A 25,003-nucleotide genomic window follows, 5' to 3' on the forward strand; every position below is an offset into this window, starting at 1 on the left:
TGGGCACCGCTGCCTGGAAGGCGCGGGTGGATTTACCGTCACTTCTCCTCAGAAGTGTCACCCAGGCGTGTGGATGCCGAGAGGGAGGAGAAGGATGCTCACGGCCACCCAATTAGCACCTCGTGGGTGATGAGGAGCGGATCTTCGTTATCCGCCGCGAGGCTCAGCAGTCACTCATTGACAGCGCAGGGGTGTGGATGGGCTGACCGCCGCTCTCCTGCCCAGCAGACATGGACATGAGTGGCACGTGTGGCTCGGGAGCCACCGGCAGCGGGATCCCCAGGCCCCGGGTGACGTTGACACCAGGCAGCTGTGCCCGGCTCAGCAGGTACGGAGCACAGCGGGGTACAGCTTGGGGGTACAGCTGTGCGGGGTGACGCTGCTCTTCCTCCCACAGGGACAGGGCGATACCTGCGGCAGGGTGGCTGGAAACAAGGTAAATTTCCAGAGACAAGTTCTTTAAAACTGTGCTTTGACTGCCTTGATCATGAAATGAAACCGATTGCCCTCCCCTTTGTTTTGCTTTGGTTTTTTTTGGTATTACCCCTGTGACAGGGATCAGTGCAGCGAGCTGTGCAAGTGGGACCGGGGGGTAAAATGCCATCTGTCTGTCCCCTGGCACATCGTGGGGTTTGAGAGCTGTGCTGTGATTTGTAGAACCGAACAAAGGCGAGAACTGTATATTTATAAATATTGCACGAAGCACACATACAAAAGGGATACAACTGAAAATCAAACTACTTTGGCTGGTAAACACTGCACTGTTTGTGTGCTTAAATGGCACTAAATTGCTTACAACTCCATCTGATGTGTATTTGTATCAGCTTAGAAATTGCACCAAGTTTCAGAACATCTGCCTGCTGCAGTAATTGAAACTTGTTGGTTTTGTGTGAATGTAGTCACGGTGACTTTCTTTCTAAACCTAGGTCACATTTTCATGGTTCTGTCCAACTTACCATTTTTCCTAGTCTGTTTTGACCTTGTGTGTAGAAACGAGGAATGAAATCTTTAAGAGATGGCAGGTAAAAATTGAGATGTAACAACAACAACAAAATCTTAGGGACAATGACAGAATGACCTAGGAATTATATGGTACATTACTTTAAAACTACCCATGTGTAAAAGAATTAGACTAGCACCATGAGTGGTGCAGGGTTTCTTTGATAAAAATCAAAATATTTGGTTGCAATGTGTAATTTTTGCCAAGCAAGTTAGTTGAGTTCCGGTGTCTGTACTGGCACCAGCACAGCTCTGCAGCAGGAACTCTGCCCTTGCTCACTAACTTTGACCAAAACACTTAAATCCTGGCAAGTGCCAATTTGCAGCGGTTAATTTGGGACTCGCCAGCAGGTGAAAGACATCCCATGTGTGTATGTGTAACCAAGACTCTCTGCTGGGATTGACCTAAAACGTGCCTGTATGATAAGGTGACAATACGCCAGCCATCCTGGTTTTCTAATTGATTGACATTAATGAGTGTTTATTTTTGCGGCACCGAGTGTGGCATGCTGGCGGGTTCCCATGAGGACACCCACTCGTTTACACGGGGTGCTGGTGTCGTTCCTCCAAAGCACAACCAAGGAGCCACTGTTGCTGAACTGGATCTCTCTGGCTCCTGCTCCTCCTCTCGGTGCTGTAAAGCTGCTGGTTCCTGGGGTGGCTGGTGCTGGTGGCCAGTTATTAGTTATATTAATAGAATTAGTTATAAATCTCAACCTAGGGGAGGCTTTTTATGGCATTGTAATAACTGAGCACTTTTAATGTGTAATAACTCTTACCTGAGAAGTCAAAGCAAAGAGCTTATGACTGTCCTTCCTGTCTTCCTGCATCCCTAAGCCTCTCACGTGTGAAGCATCACTGGATTCCAGCACGTCCCTCAGCTCCTCCTTGCTTTGTGCTGGTCAGCATGTTACACTTGTGACCTCTTCAAAGTCTCTTGCCTGTTCCCATACATCTGAGCAACAACTTATAGTTACTCATTCCCTGCTGTGATGTAGCTACAGCTGGTAGAACGGGCTACAAGAAGAAAATGAGTTCTATCATCCTGATTTAGTCTAAGTTCAACCTTAAAGAATTTGTAGGACAAATACTTAGTATGTGTGAATCTGGTTTTGTAAAAAGCTTTTGCGCTGATGAGCAATCCCACAAAAATAAATGCACGGCCTTTTTATAAAGGATTCAACCGCACTAGCAGTCTTTCCTCTTAAAGCCACGTGGTCCCTCACCCCTTTTGTCCCCGAGCTGGACAGCAAAGGTGTGCAGAGGTTGAGCATCCTGCCTGAAGTCACAGCAGTGATGGAAGTAAAGTCATGGTGTCTCATCTGATGTAGCGGTAGCATGTTTTGGGAGGTATTGACTCATTCTGGGAGCGGTAAGGTCCCTGTCAGTGTGTGCTGTGGGGCTGTGACAGCCAAGTCACTCGAGGGCAGCGAGTCCGTGCCAGCCATGCCGTGGGAATCTCGTGCATGGGCTTGACTGGAGTAGCCCAGGGCAGTGTCTGTACTGGGGTGGTGGGTAAGAACAAGTGTGGAGAACCTCCTGTTTGGAGCTGGTGTCACTGAGCTGTGGGTTTTGGTGTGCTGGTGTTATGCTGATCCATGGAACTTGAATGGCAGACTGGATCTTTGTGGCTGCTGGCTGGACAAAGCTGCTTGTGTATTTAAATGAATTCAGTGGAGTGTGTGAAGATACTAACAGGCATGAGAATGTCACCTTTTAATTAACGATTCTTATATAATAATCTGGTAGATCAGGCTTATCAATTAACAACTGCATTAAAGATCACAGTACTCCTACAGCTTTGTTTTGGCCAGGTACCCCTTTCCGTGGCCGGATTTCCGTGTCAATGAAAGCCCTTTCCTGTTTGGCTCACCGTGCGAACACAGGGAAAGTGAACAACGGGCTCGTCTCCAGTGTCCTTACAGCAGAACAAAAAAGCACATTCAGAGAGCATGGCTTATGGCCTCTGAGGCCAAAACAAACTCTAGTGTGATGGGACAGACACCCAGCTAATAGACTAAACTAAACATGCCTTTGAATATTTTTAATTTGGCTGTATCTGCGTGGGTTTATCAATCTGGTGTTTGTGCTGCTCTGTGTTTGTCTGAGACGCCTCCAGGAAGATCTGTAATTACAGGCAAATTTTGCTATTCTTTAGCTTGCTTATTCAGACCCTTACTAGACAGAGTGGAGACAAGTCTACTGCTGGTGGAGGCCTGAGATACAGATGTTGAGATGAAGTTTCACACAGATGTTGAGACGGCGTTTCTTAGAGATGTTGAGATGGGGTTTCTTTGCTCTTAAATACTTTAATAGAAACACTTACTGCCAGGTAAGTTATGACCTATGCTTGCTTTAAAACTCCCAGTGTTATGGTGGAGGTAGCCTCTGGAGTTTGAGTCCAGCACAGAAAGTACTGGAGGTGGCTGGGCTAAAGCCATGTGTTACAAGGGTCGGGATTCACGTCTCACTCCACATAGCACTGGGCAAAGAATCACTGTTTTGTCTTCCTAGTGTCACCAGGGATGCTGGGACAGGAGTTGGGGACAGTGCCTTGCCGTTGGGGTGAGAGGAAGCTGGAGCTGGGATGGAACACTCCACGCATGCAGGGCTCCCTGGCACGTCCTCTTTATCACTTGCAGAACAGGCTCCTTGCAAACAACCCCAAATGACGCTGCTCCCCGAGCTGCTTGCATAATGGGAGATCTTGATGAACCGATTGCTGTGTTACTGAAAACAAGCTGTAATCTTATTAGCAAATTGTACTAGTGACATCTTAGCTATTCTTGCTGGTGCGATAGAGACAGACCTTCAAGTGTGCTGTCCCATGGGTGCGAAATGCTTGATAAAATGCCTTAATGTGAATATAAGTGGCAGTGCAGTGCAATGTAAACTAGCCTGGGCTAAAGGCTTCTCACAGGGGATGCTCTTGGTGAAACTACTGCGTATATGAACAAATCCCCTATGGTTAGAGATATTCAAAGATGTATGGCAGCAGGGGCAGCTTGCTTCTAAGATGGCTTTAATTGTGCTTCTTGAGCTTCTTTGGTTTAGTAAAGCATGGTAAGAGTACGTCAGGTAAGTAATTGTTCATTGGTAATTTGATAATTAGTCTGTCTTTACTTTTATGGTCTGGTCTGAGGAATCTGAACCAGCCATGTGCTTTTCATTTTTTCCTAAGAGTAAACTTCAGTGTGGCTCTTTTACTGCTGCTTGTGGGGAGGAGGAGGGGATTGCTAGTCTGTGGTGTTTATACTTTGTGTACAAAATTTGGAGGATTGGAGGAATAACAAAGCCAGGCTTTAAAGGTTTGCAATAAAGCTTGGCTTTGATTTAGACCTTTGGAAGAAAAGGTGTGGAGCTTGTGTCCGCAAGCCATGTCCTGGATAAATTTGCTGTCTGTGTTGGGAATGGAGTTTTGTGTCATTCTACATGTTTGAATAAAAGAGCTGATTCTGAATATTTTATCTAAAATTCTGATAGTAAGTACATTGACTTATTCCATAAATGGAGTTGCTCTTATATTAACTTTACTATCTTCGAAAGACCAAGGTTTAAACTTCCAACAGTTTCAGTAAGCAAAATTATGAATCTTTTTATATAGATACAGCTACAAATAGGTGACTAATTGCTTCAGGATTTTCTCTGGCTTTTCAAATCTCCTGTCTGCTGTTTCTGGATGCCTTTACCCTACTGTGTGATTTTAAACATGAAAACCTATCATGTTATAAACTGTGGTGAGCTGATCTTGAGTTGATTCTTTCTCTTAAGATTTACCTACGCAGTTCTTCACGTGGGTTTAAGCTGCTTGCTCAGGGTAGGAGTTTGGAAGCAAAGTGAAGAGGCCATTTTTTCCTGCATGCACTTTTCTGTGTGTTTCTTTTAATTTTCTGCTTTTGTAACCATTGATTTGTTTTGATCTTGGATTAAACTGAAAGCCAGTAAGATGTGCGTGTTGTGATGCTAATGTATTTTTGTACTTTTTATCTGTCAAATACTGCAAGTAGTTGATAGAATTTTTGTTTTCAGAAGAGCTTTTGTTGCATGCTGGTGGTCTGAGTTGCTGTGATTTGGTGTGCTGCTCCTACCTTGCTCTTGAGGTTAATTCAGACTCCTTCCATGTGTTTGTTTCTTTCACGCCTGCCTTTGTGCTTGCTGCGGATCTTTGGAAATGTCTTTTAAAAATTAGGTGCTTGTCATGTGGAAGGACTCCCTTGCGTAACTCAATTCTTCTGTTCTTGTTGCCTTTTTTTCATCTTAGTTTTTCTGGAAATGGTATTAAAGGAATTCAGTTTTCTTGGCTTACACTTATTGCCTCCTGTTCTGCTTGAAATGCTTGGAAAAGAACCTATTTATTCATCTGCTAGAGAGGTATTTCAATGAGGGAAGAAGGTTGAGCAAGCAATGAAGTAGTTTAGGCAGCTACAGATCCTTGGAGAAGCTCTCTGATGGGAACGATTCAAGCCCAGAATGAACAAATGCATAGCAACAGTGTTTATTTTATTTTGCTATTCAAGAGGGCCAAGGGTTGCAGGAGTGTTTGCAATGTATTTGCCGTGTGTTGACAGTATCTAGGAACAGATGAAAAACTACACTGAGACTGCATATTCTAGCCCAGAACAGGTGAACCACCACTGCTCAGAGTCAACACTATGCAGGCATGCAAATCTCAGTAAGAGCTCTGCATGGAGGGGATTTACAGAAGAAATAATAAAAACATAAACTGTATATGGTCCAGACAAATCTAATGTCTCTTAACTCTGCTGTTAGTATTGTTAAGTCATGATCAGGCTGAAGGTGTTGAAGGAGTCAACTGAATGAATCTCAAGCCCCATTAATACTAGTTCTGCTCTTGAATAAGAGAAGACTGACTTCAGATGGTCAGTCTTTTCACAGAGGCATTCCTTTATGGCTGGCCCTAACCAGGTCTTTCTGGTCAGTTTGCTTTTTGCTGGGTTAATTTTTAAAACGTAAGCTTTTCGTTACGTTGATAGTGCAACTGAGTGAACTTGATCATTCCACCTGCTCTTTGCCCAGTTGCAACTGAGTGATTAACATTTTAAGCCAACAATCTACACTTTCAATCTGAACTGTTGCTATGTTTGTACGTCAGAGATTGCCCTCCATTGACTTGGGACTGTGATGAGGAAGAACAATCTCTTAGGTACACTGAATCTAAAATTAACTTTCCACCCAGGTAGCTGGATTTGTGTGTTCAAAGAAAAAAAAATACTTAGACCAGACAATAAAGTGTTTTTTAAATTTAAAGGCCTGACTTTTCTTTGTTGTCCTGTGAGACAGGAACAACAGCACTAACTTAGGACTTGTAGAGCTGGACTTTGGATCCTGCTGCCGTGTAGAGCTGCAATATGACATTAGATCCTGCACCTTGGTGGAACAGGGTTTAGGGCATCCGTTTGTGGAGTTGTTGAGAAGTTAGTATGGCTTTTGGGCTCTTTGACTTACAAGTGCTTCAAATACGGCTCTCCTAGAGTAGGAATATACTGTGACTGGTGGTAGAACTTTTTGGTGCAAGCACTATTAGTTGATCCATGTTTCCAGCTGTGGAGGGAAGCAAAATAACCAGGTGGTACAGAAGCACAAGTCAAAGTGGGATGGGTACAGCAAGTTCACTGTCTGGCAAAACTATACCCTTGCACCAGAACTATGTTGTCTTAATATGCACTAAATGTGCTGGTAGATCAAAAGTAGCTGCTGGTGAGGCTGTAGCTTGAAAGATGGCCCGTAAGGATGTTGTCACCCTTCTCAGATGTACACCAGGAGTATGCCCTGTTGCCCTAGATAAGTATTACTCCACTTGGTTGTAGTATCTACTGGGGTAAAGCTTGCATTCAAGATCTGGTACTGGCTAAGTCATGCAGAACCTCTGAGTCAAGTGTCACCCTTTTGAAAGAGCTGAAGACTGTATTTATATTGGCTTATTTTCTTTTTCCAGGCAGGTGTGGGAAAGGGATTGTCATAGCCACCTGTGACACACAGGCTTGTCACAGAGTGCCTTTGCTTGGTGCAAGCTGCTCTTTGGGTCTAGAGTAGGTTCTGCTGGATCTGCAAACCTATATTCTCTTTGGGTGTGAATGCATGGGGATTTATGGGATGTGAGATGAGCCAGCTCTAAACCAAGGTGAACATGCAGGAAGGGTACTTTTTAGAGGTTCTTTGATCTGTATAACCTAGATGCCATGATAGTATAGTGCAGTAACTTCAGGCAGGAAGAGTTATTCTGTACCTGCTGAGTGCCTTTAGTAGAGCAATTAGGACAGCTTGAGATGGTTCCTCAGCCTGTCTAGAGCTGTGCATTGAGAGACTGCTCCATAGTGCAAATCTGGCTGCCACAGTGTTTCTGGCACTGATATGGCCAAAACCAAGTTGCTCAAGATAATCTAAAATCCCCTTTCTAGTTTTATGCTGCAAGTGACTGCTCTTTAATAGTATTGTTTAATAGTATTCTAATGAGATACCATGGGACATCATGGCAAGGGTTTTTTTTTATGTTAGCAAGGTGGCTTTGTTTTAATGTAATCCTCTTAAGAGAAGGCTGTCAGCAAATGTGGGAAAATGGAGAGAATACCGAAGATAAAGAGTTAATGTGAGGGATGCTATCTAAATTTTTAACTCCTAATCAGTGGAGATATAAGTAAAAAGCTGAAGGGGAAAATAATGATTTGGGATGGTAGCAGTAGAACTGAGACAGATGGACATGAAATATGAAGGTTAAATAAAACCCCTCACACACACACACACACACACACAAACGCCACAAACAAATAAACCAAACATTGGTGCAAGCACTACTAGTTCATCCAAACAAAACAAAAAACAACTCAGAATGACTATTTAAGTGCTCTACTAGGCTATAAAGTGGGATCTCAACTGGATGCCTGTTATTTGGATATGCAGAAATAGGAAAGGAGGGGGTGGGTATTGAAAAAGCAGATCTCCTCTGCCCTTGTCAGATGTGGGCTGAGTGGCGCAATAGCTCTTTTCAATCTTTAACTTTTGTGTTCCTGTAAAACAAGCAAACAAAAACCTTCTTATACTTGTTCTCAACAGTGTTGCTGGCTCTGGGTGTTCCTGGAATGATGGTTATTGCTTTAGTTCTGACCTTTAGAAGAGAAGGACTGCCTATGTGCATGTCAGAAAAAGGTACGAGTGTAATATGCATGCACATATGTAAATATAAGTGCAGAATAACCTATAACATGTACCTCTTGGTTGGTAGATCTTTAAACTTAGTCTTTTATGACTTGAAATGCTTCTGTAACAGAAGTAATTTAATGCCAGAACTGCTAATAATGGCCTTGCAGAATGAAAGGAACTCAAACTTTCCGGTTATATTGCCACCTATAACTTTCTAAATCCTTCTAGAGCTGGGAGGCTAAATTGCATTTGGTGGGTGTTTTCTTGTCATGGTTGTCCAGGCACAAGACTTGATCTGCTTTTTGTTGTTGTGAAACCAGAAAGCAATTCCCATCTGTGTGTGGTGGTGTTTGCTGTTCACAGAGGTTTTTCCAACCACCCAGAGTTCGTGCAGTGTACATTCTCTTTAATTGTGTATTCATAAGTTGCACAATTGAGGTGTTTTCACAAGTAGGTTCCACTTATCCCTTTTTTTTTTTAAGTCTTTGGAAAAGGTATACAGCAGGGTTTAAACAGCTTACAACCCTTTGAAGTGAATTAAAATTCGTTGCAGGAAGGGCATTATTTTATGAACTGGTGAGAACCTCACAATTTACTGCACAGAGGTTGAAAGCTGAAGGAGGCAAGTCTGGGACTTTGGCTGCCCATGAATTAATCAGCAGGGTGGTAAGAAGATTCTCTATATTTGGGTTTCCGAGCTTGTTTCACAACTGAAAAATCTTGTCTGTGCAGGAAAAGAAGGCCTCAAACATCCAAATCGTTTATTGCAGGAGCTGCACTGCAGGAGACGGTGGAGCCATGACGATTTTTGCATACGGAGGTCAAGGCTTCTGGGTTCAGTGTGCCCTGGCTGGGAGTTGTCAGGCTTGCAGTGTGTGGAAATACACTAAGCTTGAAACGCCTTGGTTGTCTATGAATGTAAAGGGTGTTCGTGCAAGTTTGCAGGAGAGTCTCGGAAGCAAATGTAGGAGTGGTAGGTGGTGTCTCGGGTCACTGGAAGGACAATATCAGAAAACCCATGTTGGTGCTCTGTCCTCTCATGTGTTTTCACAGCACTTTTTCCCCTACTCTAGGGGATTTGACCCCAAACTCGTCTGTTACTGCTAAACACTACCCAAAGGAAGTTTAGCACTTACCTCTGGCTTTTATTGCAGTCATTAATCAATGAAGACCTCTGTATTCTGAATGCCATAGCTGGAAACATGTGGCTTAATCTCTCTCCTTATCTCTTCCTCTCTCAATACCAGAAATTGCCCTTGCAAAATGAACCAGCTTCCTCCGAAGAGTCCTTTGGCATCCCCGGTGTCAGAGGCCATGAATTCCAGGGTAGAGTCTTCAGACAACTTGTCAATGGACAGTTTTTGGCTGGAAGTAGAGAACATTAAACAGAGCGTTGAAGCTGAGCAAGAGGAATGCAGCCTTGCAGATGTCAAAACACAAGAGGGTAGGTTGCCAAAAATGTTGGGAGTGAGGGGAGTAAGATTAACATTTTGGAGAGAAAATTTGCTTATCTACCTGAATGGTTTAGAAGGGTGTTGGAATACGGCCAGAATATTACTAGTCAAATCAGAGGTGTACATATATTTTTCCATTGGGTGGTGGATAATAACCTGCAGAAGAGGAGGCCTGAGCTGGATTCAGCTTCTGAATCAAAGCTAACTCTAAAGGTCCATCAGGAGTATGTTTGAGGCTCCAGGATTTTTCAGACAGTGCCCACTAAGTGGGGGGCTCTCACTCCCCGTGCAGCCAATGGTGTTTTGGAAGGCTTGTTTGTGTATGTGCTTCTGAGACTTCATCACAGTGGCTTTTATGAGAGTTGCTTTGGTGGAAGGCAAACTTTTCCCCTCTGCTTCACTATTCAAGAAACCGTAATAAACATCTGGAATTACCTAAGTCCATCCACACAAGGTTTTTCTTATATATTTCATTCCCCGCCCCCCCGCTTTCTTTCTTTTGATGGCTGCTTCATGTGCATGGGATGTTTCTAATGGGCTTTCTGTAGCACCAATGTTATCACGTATTTTGGAGTGACTGGAACCTGGACCAATTACCTTTAGACATGGGAGGCACTACGTCCTGGGGTGCTGGAGGGAGGATGAACTGTGATACGCATCCAGCGATCCCACAGATTGGATCACACATTTCCCAGGTCTATTTTGAAGAATGTGGTTGAGTTGGCTCTACATCCTCCTGAGCGGTCGCATTTGCATCCTGTGCAACCTGCAGCTGTTGTGCTGGCCTGAAATTGAGCAGGATCCATGTATGTAATGGGGAGATGTTTAGTGAAAGTCACAGCTTGCTGCCAAGCTTGGGAAGGGTCAGTAGCTGTCCTGGTGCATGGACGTGGGTCTGGAGAGATCATAGTCTGTGTCTGCCCGTAGTAGACAAGACATGGTAAACAGTAAGTTCTGCTCTTAGTGTCCCTGCATAAAGGATGTAAATTTGGGGTTTTTTGGAGCAGGAAGAGATGCAAAAGTGATTCTGAAAGTGAGTGCTCCAGGAAGGAGACTCTGGAAAAGAGGCTGTGCCATGAGGCAAAAGGCTGTCTGGGATATCCAAAACACTGATATACTAGAGGCAATTTAATTATTGTGTATAAGCAGCGAGACAAATAAAAGTGTCTTTTAATGCTGTATATTAATCTGGCAGGCAACACCTGACTACTTAATTGGCCATTGAAACCAGACGAACTTGAAACGATGCTCCAAGTAGTGAAGCCTTCCTGACAGGCTGGGGCAGGAGGTACAGCACTTTGGCCTCCTGTTGCCTTCTGCAGAGGACCTTAGTCAAATCGGTGTTGTGCTGGAAGCCTAAGTAGCAAGGGGAGACTTCAGATGGTGTGGATGCAGGAAGCTGGATTTGACTGGTGCCTTTTGGCTTTCATATCTCTGCAATTAATGGTGAGAGCACCACGAGGTGGCAATGCAGCACAGAGGCTTCAGGGCTCCTCAGAGCCAAAGGCACCATCGCTGTTGGAGAAGGTCCAAGAAACTACGCTTGTCCACAAATAACAGATCGGTCTGAAGACGGTGTGGCTCAACCTGACAAATACCTGATCATAATTGCAGCGCAGGGACAGCGTGGAGGCTGGATGTAGATAAGGCGTTACAAAACCACTGACCCACTTGGAGAACGCTGGTCCCCTGTGCAAGCCCTGTGGAAGGGTGGTGGTCTGGGAACAACCTGCTTGTGAACTGGTGGTAGTGGGAGGCCAGTGTGGAGCTTTGCAGAAGAACTGGGTCAGCTGGTGATACTTGTGGCCATACTAACGATTGAACAAGGTAGCAAGTAGCCCCTTCATGCTGGACACGAGGAAGAAATTGTTATCCCTGAGGGTGTTGAGAGCCTGGCGCAGGTTGGCCAGAGAGGTGGTGGATGAACCATCCCTGGAGACATCCCAGGCCAGGCTGGACGGGGGTCTGAGCAACCTGAGCTGGTGAAGATGTCCCTGCTCATGGCAGGGGGGGCACTAGATAAGATTTGAAGGTCCCTTCTAACCTAAACCATTCTATGATTGTAGCTTATTCCTGAAATACAAGGAACAACGTCCTTTCCTTGCTGTCTGCTGTTTATCCAGCTCTCTCCACAGTCTGACTGTACGACAGACTGATAACTTATATGCTCTGTGCAGCAGTGCCACTGAAATGTCTACAAGCATCCTTATAGCATGTAATAATGTCTGAGAAGTGTCTGCAAAGAGTGATTCTGCTCTACCTTCAAAAACTATGTAGGAAGTTGTGCTTAAAGTTTAGTCTGGAATTGTAGGATGTTTAGCTGTCCTTTAGCTTTTTTTTTTTTTGAAATGATGCTTTACTATGGATGCTATTTTTTGGTAGCTTTTATGTTTCAAGTAAGGTTTTCAAGCTGGTGCTATTTAGTTTTGCAAATTTATTCCTAATTGTGCCTGCCTGAAATGCTGTTTGTCTGGAGCCCACAAGGCAAATCTGAACAGCTTGCCAAGCTTAAACCTGCAGTTCAGCTTCTGCAGAGCTCTCAGTTCTGACTTGTTTCTCTCGGATTTCCCCTTTCTCCCCATGAATACCCTATTTTGCTGGTTTCCTTTTGTGTTACTGGCAAACATAACTGAGCCAAAAATATGAAACAGGACTTAAAATCTGGTGCTTTGGCATCAGATGGGGCAGAAGGCTCACACGGATGTCCGATTTAGGTCCTGCTGTTTAGTATTGTGTATTGGATTAGTTTCCTGTTATGACTGGAATTGGATATTTTCAAAATTTGCAAGCGATACACTTCCTCTGGCTTCCCAAAGACAAAATAAACCCAAGTTGTGTGTGCTGTGCTGCTATGAGACCACGGATGAAGGACAAACAGCTGCACAGCGAGGGGGTATGAACGGGACCATGAGTGCGCAGTACTGGGGGATGCTCTGACCCCTGAGCTTCTGTGGAACCAGACATGGGAAAACTCCAAAACTTAAGGCCATGTAGGAAAGCTAACCAATTGGCTAGAAGATTCACTAAAGGAAACTCTTCGCTTCAGGTCCAACTTTATTTATTGATGCAGCAATATTAAAACTTTGCCTGAGCAATTGTGATAACTGAAGACATACCAGTTTGCATTGGAGAGGAAAAGTGGGAATAAACTGTTCTGTTTCGGTCAGTTCAGTTGTGACTTTTCTTTTTCCCAGTATAACCTTTGGTAGAGCGATGCTGAAGCTGTTTGCAGTGAATCAGTGTGGTACGTAGAATCGAAAAAGATAAAGGCTTCATGGTGTTCGCTGTATTGAATTTGAAGCCACTTGCTAAATTGCTTCTTTTATCCTTGGATTTGTAATAGGTGCCTTGCTCAGGGCACTTTCTCACTTACACAAAGAGCACATCCCATAAGGAAAAAACTGTCTTTTGTGTTTGAAGTGAAACTTACATATATATATTGAAGAATGAAGTGGAATTGAGCTTGAGTAATGTCACTATACTGTCTCCAGGCTTCTCACATTTCATTCTGGAACTGGGATGGTCTTTAATTTTAGTGTTGTTTTGAATAGGCACAGACATAAAGTGAATACACAGAGTAAGAATAACACTTTCGCTTTTGTTGAGTGATTGTGTGGATACTAATCCACTGAAAACGGTACAGAAGAGGGATGTGAAGTGTTTCAAGCACTCAAATTGCTGTTTTCCTTTCTCTTCTCACCCCTTCCCTCTCAGAAGGAGAAGCTGAAGCCGAGTGGCTCCAGGACGCGGGTCTGTCCGACCTCCTCGGGGACCGTGCCTCCGACAATGAGAACATCGTGCTGCTCTCCACGCTGACCAAGACCCAGGCTGCTGCGGTGCAGCGGCGCCTGGACACCTACTCCCGCTCACGGAGGAGGAAGAACAAGCATCCCGTGCGTGATGTCCGAGACATTTTTGGAGTTGTCAGCTCTGAGGTATCTTGATTTCATGGCATCTCATGATCCCACTTTGTTGCATTGTGGTAGCTGAGTTGGCTTTCCGAGTCCAGGGCTGCTTTCATCTCCACATAGAGCAAGTTATCTTTTGAGCCGAAATGAAGCTGAGGCTGTAGAAATCCTGCATCCAGCTTGCAGCACTGAGAAATTGCTACAAAACCTGCAGATCCATAGTCTTCCTACAACTGCTGGAAAACTTGTGTGTAGTGCGCCCAGCACTGCAGCCTCATGGAGCGCTGGTATCGTTTGGAGCCCTCTTGTGTTTTCCTTATGCCAGTGACATGTTAAGTGATTATTAACCAGTAAAAGAGAGCATTTCTAACTTCAGTTCTGATAAGCTGCCCTCGTGCAGTCAGTAATTCTAGAGAAAGAATAGCCACTGTCTTATTTTTCCTGGAGAATACATGACCATTAACTTTGCAAGTGCTCTCCTGCTGTGCTGCTCCTCTTTTGGTTGTGGCCACAAGGATGAGTATCCTTGTTTTTTCCAGTGGCTGCTGGAAAGTGTCCCAATCCGGGTTCCCTGTGACCTTTTCTACTCAGTCAAATGTCTAGTCAGAAGGTGTTGAGCTTAACCGAGCTCTAGCTTTTTCAGTAGCATGGGATTCTTGCTCTCTACCTGAACTCAATGCTCCTTTTCCTCAACCTGAGCATCTTTGAAACTTGTTTTACTATAATGAGATGAATTATATGCAAATAAACACTTGAGTGTGTGAAGGAAATGACACGACCAGTTTGCAGCATCGCTGGAAGGTGCTGTGGTTGTGGGCCGAAAGTTTCAATGGGCTCTACCTATGGGAAAAACTACATTCAGCAAATGGAGCTTAAAGCTAATTCAGTCCTGCTCCGGCAGGGATGTGTCAGTCATTTGGATTTTCATTTCCATCAGCGTTTCAAGATGGATTTGCAGTTTGCCTCCTGTCCACCTCTGTCACGAGCTACTCGGGCATCAAAACTGCTGATATTTCTGTCAGCACCTATGTATTTGCCCTCTGTTACTGCTCATTATGGCCTGTTTACACAGCAGCTGGATCTGAGGGTGCTCTGGCATTATTCGTTGCATGATCTGTGGCTTATGATCTAACATTTAGCTGCAGATACTGAATGAATTGGTTCTGCTTTCATGACAAGCCCATCAGTTGTGCACCTGCTCTAAACATATAAGGTATTTTCTGTGCAGATTAACTGGTTTGTCCAATTACATTGACTTTGCACAGGTTCCCTTTTAACTTTCAGCCCTCAGGCCACAGCTCTGTGTCACAAATAGGTTCTCGGGAAGTTGTGAACTTTTGTAACAGCAGGTGCTTTCCTATAGTCTAATTAGTTCTAGCAAAAATAAGGTTTTGCTAGCAGAACTGTCTACCAAATATCTCATTATACTTTTAAAGGTTCACTTCTCTCTCTAAGCACGAAGCAGTAGATTATTCTTAAGCCCATGAGGGGCAGCTTTTAGGTGCTGATGTCTGCTTTGTGTGTTTTGGTTTGGTTTTTTTCCATGAAAAATCTTGCGATCACAGGCAATGGGTAGATCCCATGCAGCTTGGTTGGTCCACTGTCTATTAGTCCTTCAATGCATGAACTAAACTAGGAAAAGTGGCTAATGGTTCTGTGAAAGGAAGAATTGGATTAATGATGTGCAGATTTATTACAAATACCATCTATGAAATAGTCATCTGTTTTCTGTCTGCCTGCCACATCCTCTAATTATGATTCTTAATTTCAGAGCAGTCTTGTAGCCCTGAGCTTGAGCAGCATTTTCTTAGACTAGCAGATAATGTCAGGTGTGTGTTTTCTGCCAAAATTGGCTTGTCTTATAATGACTTCTGTTTTGTGTAGGTAAACATGTTCTGGTTTATCTTTCAGGAAACAGCAGCAGAGAAAGAGGAGTCCAGCCCAGATCAGTTGTGGCACAATCTACGGACCTCAAATGTACACAAATGTAAGAAGGAAGTTTCTAATGGTAGAGTAGGATTGGAAAGGGAGTAGGATCATATGGTGCAATCCTATAAACACCATACTGATTTGTGTGAAGGGAAGTTAGCCATAAGTATGTCCTATTATTTAAGGCCATGCTTATGTCTTACCAGTGATGTGGTGATTTCGGCTGAAATGTTGTGGCTTTACGCTAATTTTACCCTACTGATAAGTCTCAGGACTGTGCTATGACAATGCTCCTTTCAAATGTTAATATAGTTTTTTATTAAAAAGTGGTGTTCCCCAAATTAGTCTCAAACTGCTCTTTTCGCACACTTGTTTTCTAAGCTTCACCATTTTGGCTTTCTGAAATTCAGGACGTTTTCTCCTCTGCAGCAGAAACCCAGGATTACTCCTGCACGGTTCGAACCCCTGGAAAAGAAGAGGTGTTCAACATGGATGTCGCCTACTCAGAGCAAGCAGCTGTTCTGCTCAAGGGATCGTTCCTATCTGAATCCAGGAGGTTAAAGGATGGAAATGCACTAACTGTAAGCACTGATGCAATTTTTCCTGTTAGAACTTATTAGCTCCCTTCTCATCAAGAGGGGTACAAGGCACTTGACTGAACTGTATGATCAGCTCTTGGGAAAATGTTGTAACACGTCTATATTAGGTAGATATTTTTGGACAGGTAACGCTGTTATCCTTGTGGTATTGGGCAAGGATAACTGTTGTGTAGTAGAATGTGTACTTGTGTGTGAAACTAGCAATTTTGATATGAATCTGGGTCATTTCCACTCAAAAGAGGAGAATAACTGGACTTTCTTGCTTGTAATTCTAACAGTTTTCTTCTTAACAACTGTACTGAACTGCTTCCAAAGTTCAAGTAGATTACAGAGGGTATCAGACTGTGTTTAATGTAGGTAGACTGGGATCTCCAATACAGTTAAAGAGCAACGCTGAAAAGGGAAAATATTCAGCTGTGGATTGAGTAGTAGTTCGTGGCCTTTGTCTGGTATTGAAAACAAGAGAATGAACAGGTTCCTGGTTATGGTAAAGAATGATAAAAATGCAGCAAAACTTGATACCGGTGGCATTAGTAATGATACTTGTACTGAACCTTGTGTGTGTTTTCCCTTAGAAATTTAAGATTCCCAAGGGCAGACTAGGAGTGACCAGGATTGGAGATCTGTCTGCTCAGGACATGAAGAAGATCCCCACACTGGCCCTTATTGAACTAACAGCTCTCTGTGATGTTCTGGGCTTTGAGCTGAAGAGAAATAAGGCAGCAAAACTGAAAACAACAGGTTAGTTCTATTTCATCGTGATATTTTTTGGGGTGCATTCTTTACATTGATCTTCTCCTGGGCTTGTATTAATATTTGAAATGTTAGAACAGAGAGGGTCTTTGGTAAGAAATGTTGTGACAGGTGCTTTTCCCTTGATCAGAATTTCTCCTGGAGGTCACTGGAACGTGACATCAAGACCTAGAAACACATTTATGTCTGACTGTCAAGTGTATTTATCTCACTAACTATTCCTCTCTTTTTCTCTAGTATCTACACCTACACTTACACTTACAAAATGTGCCCTCTTAGTCTGCAGTGGTGGATATATCCCTGATGTCCATAGTAGTGGTGATATACACTTCTAACATGTTTTTTCTCTTGTAGAGAAAAGACTCTTTGGAGTTCCACTCAACACCTTGTTGGCAAATGACCAAAAACTGCTCCCCAACACCAAGGTCCCTCTGCTGCTCCAGGCAGTAAGTTCCCTGCTGGTTTAACTCACACCTCTGGTCCTCCAGAGCCAGAAAACCTCTGATGCCTGGGATAAGGAAGGGTTGACTTCTCATCCTCTGTGCCTAAAAGTTTTCTTTTTTACCCCTTCAATAGCTGCTGTCCTGCTTGGAAAAGAGAGGACTTGAAACAGAGGGCATTTTGAGAGTTTCTGGGTCCCAGACCAGAATCAAGGTATGAGCTCTTTACTAGTGATTGAAAGTGTCAGAGGTGATCGGGGAGCACGTTGCGGAAGCAAGTATCTAAATAACCTGAACTATCCGATCTCCCTTGCCAGTAAAACTGGAAACATCCATCGCTGGGAAATCTGGGAGTGTCTGCGCTCTTTTGACTTGATGGGTTGCCCTCCTAGTGCTCAGCTACAGAATTCCCTTATGTTTGCTTATTAAAGCATGCAATAAATTCCACCTTTTTTTTTTTTAATAGAGTCTGGAACAGAAGCTAGAAAAGGACTTCTACACTGGCCTTTTCCGCTGGGATGAAGTCCACCAGAATGATGTATCTGGGCTACTGAAAAGATTCATCAGAGAGCTGCCGGCGCCGCTGCTGACAGCAGAGTACCTCCCTGCTTTTGCTGCTGTACAAAGTGAGTCTCTGCTTTGGCTGTTTAGCATCAGTTTGTTGATTTGTGCTTTTCTTGCAAAGTTCTACTGGTCTTGGGCTCCTCTGACAGGTGTGTTGGGAGCCTGTGAATTTGATGGGAATGCAGAGCACAAGATAAACTACAGCCAGAGTGTGCTGGGTGCTATAATGCGTCTTTGTTGATGGTGCTTGATTGTGTTGTATACAACACCTTTGTGCAGAAACTCTGTCCTGGAGTCTGAAGTTATGTTGTGTCATTTGAGGCTGCAGGGTTGCTACCATGAATTAGGACAACTTAATAAATAACGACATGCAGGCAACTGCACAGGGTGCCCAGTCTTGGCTTGTCTGAAGGCAATGCAATGTTCTGCAAGCACCTGATTTGGAGGTTTCTGTGTCAACAGGTGATCTGAATGAGTTGTGCACTTAAACAGTTAGCTTAATATTTTTTTAAAAGAAATGTGGAATAATGAGTTATTTTTTTGAAGGGTATGAGACTTACTAGTAAACTGTGTATTCTGAAACAAATCAGCCAGTCTTCTAAAACACAAGTAGTTTGCTTCAGAAGGGCTATGTGAGCTTGATTTACTTCTGAAAAATCCTGGATAACAAACACTATTTTAAGTAAATTGCCTCATTCGTTGGGAGATTCCCATGCTTAAAAGGAACAGTGTCCAAAGTTTGAATTCTGTCCTGTTGTTGCTCTCTCTCTTTAGATATTCCAGACCTGAAGCAAAGACTGCAAGCTCTAAACCTCCTGATCCTGATTCTGCCAGAGCCCAACAGAAACGCCCTGAAGGTAGTTATCTATTCTGGAATTAACTGGAAAAACATGGCCTCATTCCAGGTTTCTATTCAAGGAACTCTATCAGCTTTTGTAAATAACTTACATCATGCTATTTGGCTTTATTTCACTGACTTGAGAATGGAAACCCAGAAAGGGGGGAGCTGGCAGATATCAAGGCATAAGCTGTGAGCACATTCTGTCTTTTGGGTACAAACGCAAGAGCAGCAGGAATCAGTGTGGGCTTGGAGCATCATCTTTAGAAACCTGCTCTTCCTCTACAGTGTGTTAACACCTTTCACTCCACGGCAAAGTGCTTTTAGTTCTTACATTGTCTGTGGGCATGCTAGCATATATGGAAACAAGTCCAGTCTTTTGATTCACGTGTTGTGGTGTTGTCATCTAGGAAAGATAGTTTCAATTTCAAAAATATATTAAAATAATCTACTAAGCTTGTGTCTTCCAACCCTTTTCTGATCAGGAGGCATTTCAAATCCTTTCACCTACTACTTTTAGAGAGAATAAGAGCTGATGGATCAGCTTTGTAGGCCGTGCACAACCTCCTCCTCTCTGTGCTTTGTAAGAACTGTGGTGGTTGTTGCTGCTGCTTTTCTTTGTTTGTTTGTAGTTCTTTCTTCTGAGTAGTTCAGCTTCCAGATAATAAAGGCACGGCTGACGTAGCACCCTGACTACTTGATTTAGAGTGCTGGAATACATAATCTAGTCAGAGATGATCTGTCATGTGTCGTGACTTTGGTGGAGGCGTGATACAGAAGAGATTATCCAAAAGAGTTTATTTTTTCCACATTTGAGAATAGCTTTGAGGGGATCATCAGGGAAGAGTGGGGTCATCTTTGGATTCAGTAACTTTTAAAACTGAACTTCATAAATTACCACTTCCCAAGGAGTAAGAGCGCATCTTCTTCTCACATGCATTATGTCACCTCATCCATGAATGCTGGACAAACTATTTCTCTGCTTGGCATGGTTATTTGTTACTATTGTAGTATTAGAAACTGGTCAGTGAACTTCCTGACTGAAGGAATAGGATTTGCTCACGGATATCAAGGAAAAACCCACTAATTACATGATCTCTGCAGCAATTGCCACAGTAGTTACTTGAGCATTGCTGGCAATGGATGTCTTAAGCCTCTTCCTCTCTTTAGGCTCTACTTGAATTTCTCAGCAAAGTGGTTTCCAGGGAGAACAACAACAAAATGAACCTCTGGAACGTCTCCACAGTCATGGCCCCAAACCTCTTCATGCACAAGGGGCTGCCAAACAAGATCCCTGAGGGGAAGGAGAAGCAGCTGGCAGAGGGGGCGGCTGACGTTGTGCGGATGATGATCCATTACCAGGATTTGCTCTGGACAGTAAGTTGCTCAGGTGTTGTGTGATATGGTGTAGCAGTGTCTTGCTGTGCCTAGAACTGGAATAGGGGAAGGGATAGTCTTGGAAACTTCAGAGGAGTTAAATGTCTGTAGGCAAAACCTGTGACTGAGTTCCAAGTTTCAAGGTATATGGATATTTTGTCTATTTAAGAAGCTTCATAAAGTAATCTTTAGGTTCTTAAATGGCATCCTCATTTCTGCTTGATTTAATTCCTGTTTTCCTTCTTCCCTGCCCAGGTCTCCTCTTTTCTGGTAGCTCAAGTGAGAAAGCTGAACGAGACCAATAGCAAAAGGTACCAGTTTTGTGACAAGCGAATTAAAAATTTGCTGCGTAAGATTCATGCTGATAAAGACAAGGTGGAAAAGAACCAGGCAGAGGTGAGTTAGGACTTGGAAAAGCTTTCATGCCAGAAAAAACCTCTTTCATAACATTGTCAAACACTTCTCGTTGTAAGAGCTTTCATGAGGACTTGGAAGCAAAAGGCAGAAAAATCTGCAGAATTATAACAAACAGCTTCCTAAATGCTTTGGGCCAGGTTGTGGCAAAAAGGGATCCCAACAGAAAGTGCACTAAATAAATTTCAGGCTACAAAACACTTGGTTAAGATGCTTCATTGTTACAGGAGAAGGGGGAAGAGACCAGAAGCAGAAATGCTGATCTTTACCTTGTGTGAAGAGCAGGGTTCACATGGCTCTACATGCCTAATATGACTTAGACAGATAAGTCTACTGTGATAAAGCCAGGCTTATTTTCATTAATTTAAAGCAAAAAATTAGGCTATCGCAGTAGTGTAAAAGTACCTTTTGTGTGTGTGTGTGTGTCTTTGTGGTTTTTTTGCTCCATAATATTGCAGATCTGTATGGAAGCGTTTGAGGCTTTACTCCTCCTTGTACTGGGGCAGACTTTTAAACAGATGTTACTACCAGATGCATTTGAGTATAAAAGTTGGGAAAAGATCCTTGGAGTCATTCTGCCTTTTTTTTTTTTAGTTGAATAAGCACAGGTCTGTAGGAGCGAGGTTAGACCACAGATTGCTGCATTGGGAGTATGGCATAGCAGTGGCGGTGCAACTGGGATGCTCTAAGGGCACAAGCTAGGTGGGGTCTGCAGGTAGAAATAATATGGAGAGAGCTCAAATCTGCAGATCTGAAGAAGAGTTTATGTTCTCACAAGTCAGTACCTCCCCATTTCTATACCAGTTGGACTTCTGAAATGATGTCTGCCTAAAATTAGGCTGGTTAAGGTGACATATCGCTGTTGAAGGCGGTGTCACTTCAGAGAGGACAGCTACTGTTCAGGCAGTCAAACAGAGGACCCGATGCACAGAGCAGTGCTAAAAGCACTTGCTAACAGTCTCGGTGTTCAGCACTGTTTTTACAGGGAATTTGGGTTTTCAAAATTAACTCATTGCAGATCAGACCCTGTTAGATTGGTTCAGTGTTCTCCACAAAAGTGCTGGGAAGTTACTTCATGACGGAGTTGACGAAAACAGTTTTGAGAAAGTAGCACTTGAACTGGGCTCTGTGATAGCTCAGTGCTTCCTTTTTTGCAAGTACCTTTCTGAAGTTCAATAGTCTGCAGTTCAGCTGTCTGAACTCATTTTTCAGTAACTTAAATGAATTCCAGAGAAGTCTATCAGACTTCTGCAAAACAGTTTGTCAAAACGGATCCTGCCAAATCCTAGTTTCAGCAAAGGTGCTGGTGTTGTATTTGAACAGCAGAGAGCACCAGTGAACGCTGATGGAGAGCGATGCTTTTCTCCAGCCACAACACCAAAGCACAGATGATTTGTTTATAATGTTCATCTTGATGCTTCGTGTGTCTGGGACAAGAAACAACCTAAATTCTCTGAACGGCTGGTTGGGTAGCTTTAATTCTTCACACTCTCTGATCTGTTTTGAAACTTGATGTTTTAGCTGATAACAAAAGTCTTTCTTTAAGCATTTTCTTCTTTTTGCCTCTCTGCCTGCCTTGTCCAGCCTTCCAAGATCGTGAAAGTCCATGCTTCGCTTCTCCTGAAGGACTCGCTAGAGGTGCATTTGAACAACGCAACCAGAGTTGCTGATGTCTTGAGGCAGTTTCAAAAGAACCTGTGCCAGAATGGTTGGAATATTGTCAACACTGTCAACCTCCTCAAGTGGTAAATGGCTTTTTCTCTGCTTTTAAAAATAAAAAGTAGCGGGTGGTCTAGTTGCTGTGTTTTCTGTCTTCGGGCAGAGTTGATGTGGTGGCACAGGGAGTTGTTAGGAGACTGTGCTCTGCTCCTCTGTTCTAAGCTTTGGAAATAGTGTGTTGGATGGGACAAGCGAATGTTAGTTCAACTGAGTGATTCCATCCCTGTGCGCAGGCTATCTGGAGGTCAGCTCTTCCCTCGGGTTTGCTGGACTACATGTGAACTTCAGCAGCCTTGCTGGAGGGAAGGGAAAGTTGAATAACATTGACCCTGCAAAACAAAGCTCTTTAGCTCTCCTGGAGAAAAATATCACCTGTGCGAATTACTTGCCTGGAGTAGTATTTCCAACATGCATGTGTGTGTTACTGAAGGGGCTTTCTAAAATAAGCTTTGCAATTACCTCCTATGGTCCAGTGGTGAATTGCTGAAAGAACTCCAAAAACGAACAAAATAATTCCCTCCCTGCTCTGTCGCCGTGTCCGCAGACTTTATTTAGTAGGTAATATGTAGTGCATCTCCTGAACTTGTCCCTGGGCAGGAGATGTCTAGATAAGGAGGGTGTATGGGAAATTGCCTGAATATGGGTCAGCCTGGTCGTATCTCACAAAAAAGCTGCTGAGATCTTGTGCAGATGAGCTTCTCTTGAACCTCCTCCTCAGTTCTAGAGGAATGCTACCAATGAACTTTAGTATTTACACCTATTGTCTTCCTGTCAAACAGTTAGTGTTTGCATGTAATGTGCTTCTCAATACCAGTGAGGTATATCTGCCTTGTTTTCTTTTTCCCAGTTCTGGGTGTCCTTTTCAACAGCTGTACTGTTCAGAAGGATCAGTAAGGACTCTGTACTATGTCCTATAGCTTTCTTGACCACTGCTGGCCTCTGAATCATAAGCAATTTTTGGGAAGAAACATTACCAAACCACGTAACTTACCTTTCTCAGAGCTTCGTTAACCTCAGTGTGTTTTTCTTTCTTCAGTAACAACTCAATGGAGAGCACAAGCTTCCTCCTGTATGAAGTAGGAGGCAATATTGGTAAGTCTGGGTGGTAACTGAAAATAAGAACTCTCATATCCCTTTTTTATCTTAAGAGGGAGTTAAAAGAAAGGATGAGATTTGGAGGGGGCTCCAAAAGTCAGAAGACAAATGAACAAGTGTGGGTTAACCTCACCCACAGTAAACAGCACCTGTGCTAAAGTTATCAGGTATTAGAGTACCTTTCCAAAAGTTCAAAGCTTGGGCTTGATATAGTTTTAAGAAACTTACATTTATTTTAACATAAACAACTAAAACTTTTCCAGATTTCTGGAAACGCTTCTGAATAGTTGTGATATTGAAATTAATGTCAACAAATACCAGCTTTTAGGAGGGGAAAGACAAGACCAAACTAGCAACTATCAGACTAAGGATATAAGAAATGCTCTTTTCTGAATCTCTTGTTTTGGTAGGTGAACGTTGCCTGGACCCAGACACTTACCTCTTAGACTTGTACCACATCAATCCCCATGCTGAGTGGATAATTAAGCAAAACCCATCTTATCCTCGGATGTTCTAAGGGAAGCATGAACAAAATGAAACATTGGGTTGCAGTTTTTGGAAAGCATGGAAAAGCTATTGAGCTGTTTCTGGTGTAGTCACAGACTGGACAACGCTTGTGTCTTTGAAGGAAAACCAGTTTTATTTGCTACTTCCATGACAGCTGGCTGTGAGGATACAGTAGCCAACATGCTAACAGGGGCATTGATGACAAGCAGCAATTTTCATTATGTAGCAGAATTTGTGTGTGTGGGTGCTTATTCTTAAACAAAATAGCCCCCCTAAAACAAACCCTGCAAACAAAGCTACGGTGATTTTGCAGCAAAGATGGAACTTAAGAGGAGAAGCGCCTTGAAAATGTAGAAGACATCTGTATCTTCTGGATTTGCTCTTTCTTTTGATCACATCCATGTTGTGGAGGAGAGACAGTCAAATGCTGCAGTGGTACTGGTGACATCCCTTTGGTAAGATCCACTATCGACTGTTAGACATCGCCAGAAGAAGTTGTGATCCTGGGTTTCTCTACGATACTGTCACATTCTTTGAAGAATGCGAAAGGAAGCTTCCAAAAAGGCCAGATGGGATGTGAAGCCAACATCCTATATTTAATGACTACAGCTAAATACATATATGCAATACAAGAAAATAACTTTCCTTGGAAAAAAGTGTGGAATGGTTAGCAGCCTTTCAAATGTACAGTTTGATGGGAGAGATGCCAGTCCCATACAGCTCTGCTGGTAACGAAAAACAAATGTACAGGTTGCCATTGATGATGGAAAAATGTGTTTATTTGGCTGGACAACGTATATGTCAAGAGGTAACCAAGGAAATATTCTGAAGTTAATCTGAGGTTAGTAATCTGACCTGGCCACATGAACTAAGCTTCTTTTTGGAAGACTCTGTGTGAACATGTCTGTTCGAAACCAAAACCAGCCCCAGGATGTGCAGTGGCTGAACCAAGAACTCTGCCTGGACCTGGTCGCACAGTGGGTACCGAACTGAGCCTTCATTGCCTTGGCTGCATGTTCTTATCCCACTCAGCACAGTGTGATCACTGTGTCTGGAGACAGGAGGGCAGAGCACGACACTTGCACCTCACATCACTGCGTACTTGGCATACAACCTCAGCTCAAGTTAGTCTGCACTCGTGGAAGAGGAGTGCGGAAGTATTTTATTTCCCTTCCAGTGATGCTGTAATACCTCATGTGAGGGAACCTACTATGCAGTTACAGTGGGTGGAACATGCACCACTTCTGAA

At 43.3% G+C, this 25,003-nt stretch overlaps 1 protein-coding gene across 1 annotated transcript; it reads left to right on the forward strand.

Annotated features, from left to right (window-relative positions):
* Positions 1-230: 230 nt before the first annotated feature.
* Positions 231-23,764, forward strand: ARHGAP40 (Rho GTPase activating protein 40; the record flags this gene model as incomplete). Its single annotated transcript, XM_080354714.1, has 15 exons — positions 231-328; positions 9,405-9,601; positions 13,326-13,546; positions 15,431-15,506; positions 15,878-16,029; positions 16,623-16,788; positions 17,155-17,246; positions 17,377-17,454; positions 17,707-17,866; positions 18,579-18,661; positions 19,813-20,019; positions 20,275-20,415; positions 22,018-22,178; positions 23,189-23,244; positions 23,658-23,764. The coding sequence occupies 15 exons, from the start codon at positions 231-233 to the stop codon at positions 23,762-23,764; spliced, it is 1,995 nt and encodes a 664-aa protein (XP_080210840.1).
* Positions 23,765-25,003: the final 1,239 nt, after the last annotated feature.

The sequence above is a fragment of the Nesoenas mayeri genome (genome assembly GCF_963082525.1).
Source record: "Nesoenas mayeri genome assembly, chromosome: 16".
Taxonomy (NCBI): Eukaryota; Metazoa; Chordata; class Aves; order Columbiformes; family Columbidae; genus Nesoenas; species Nesoenas mayeri.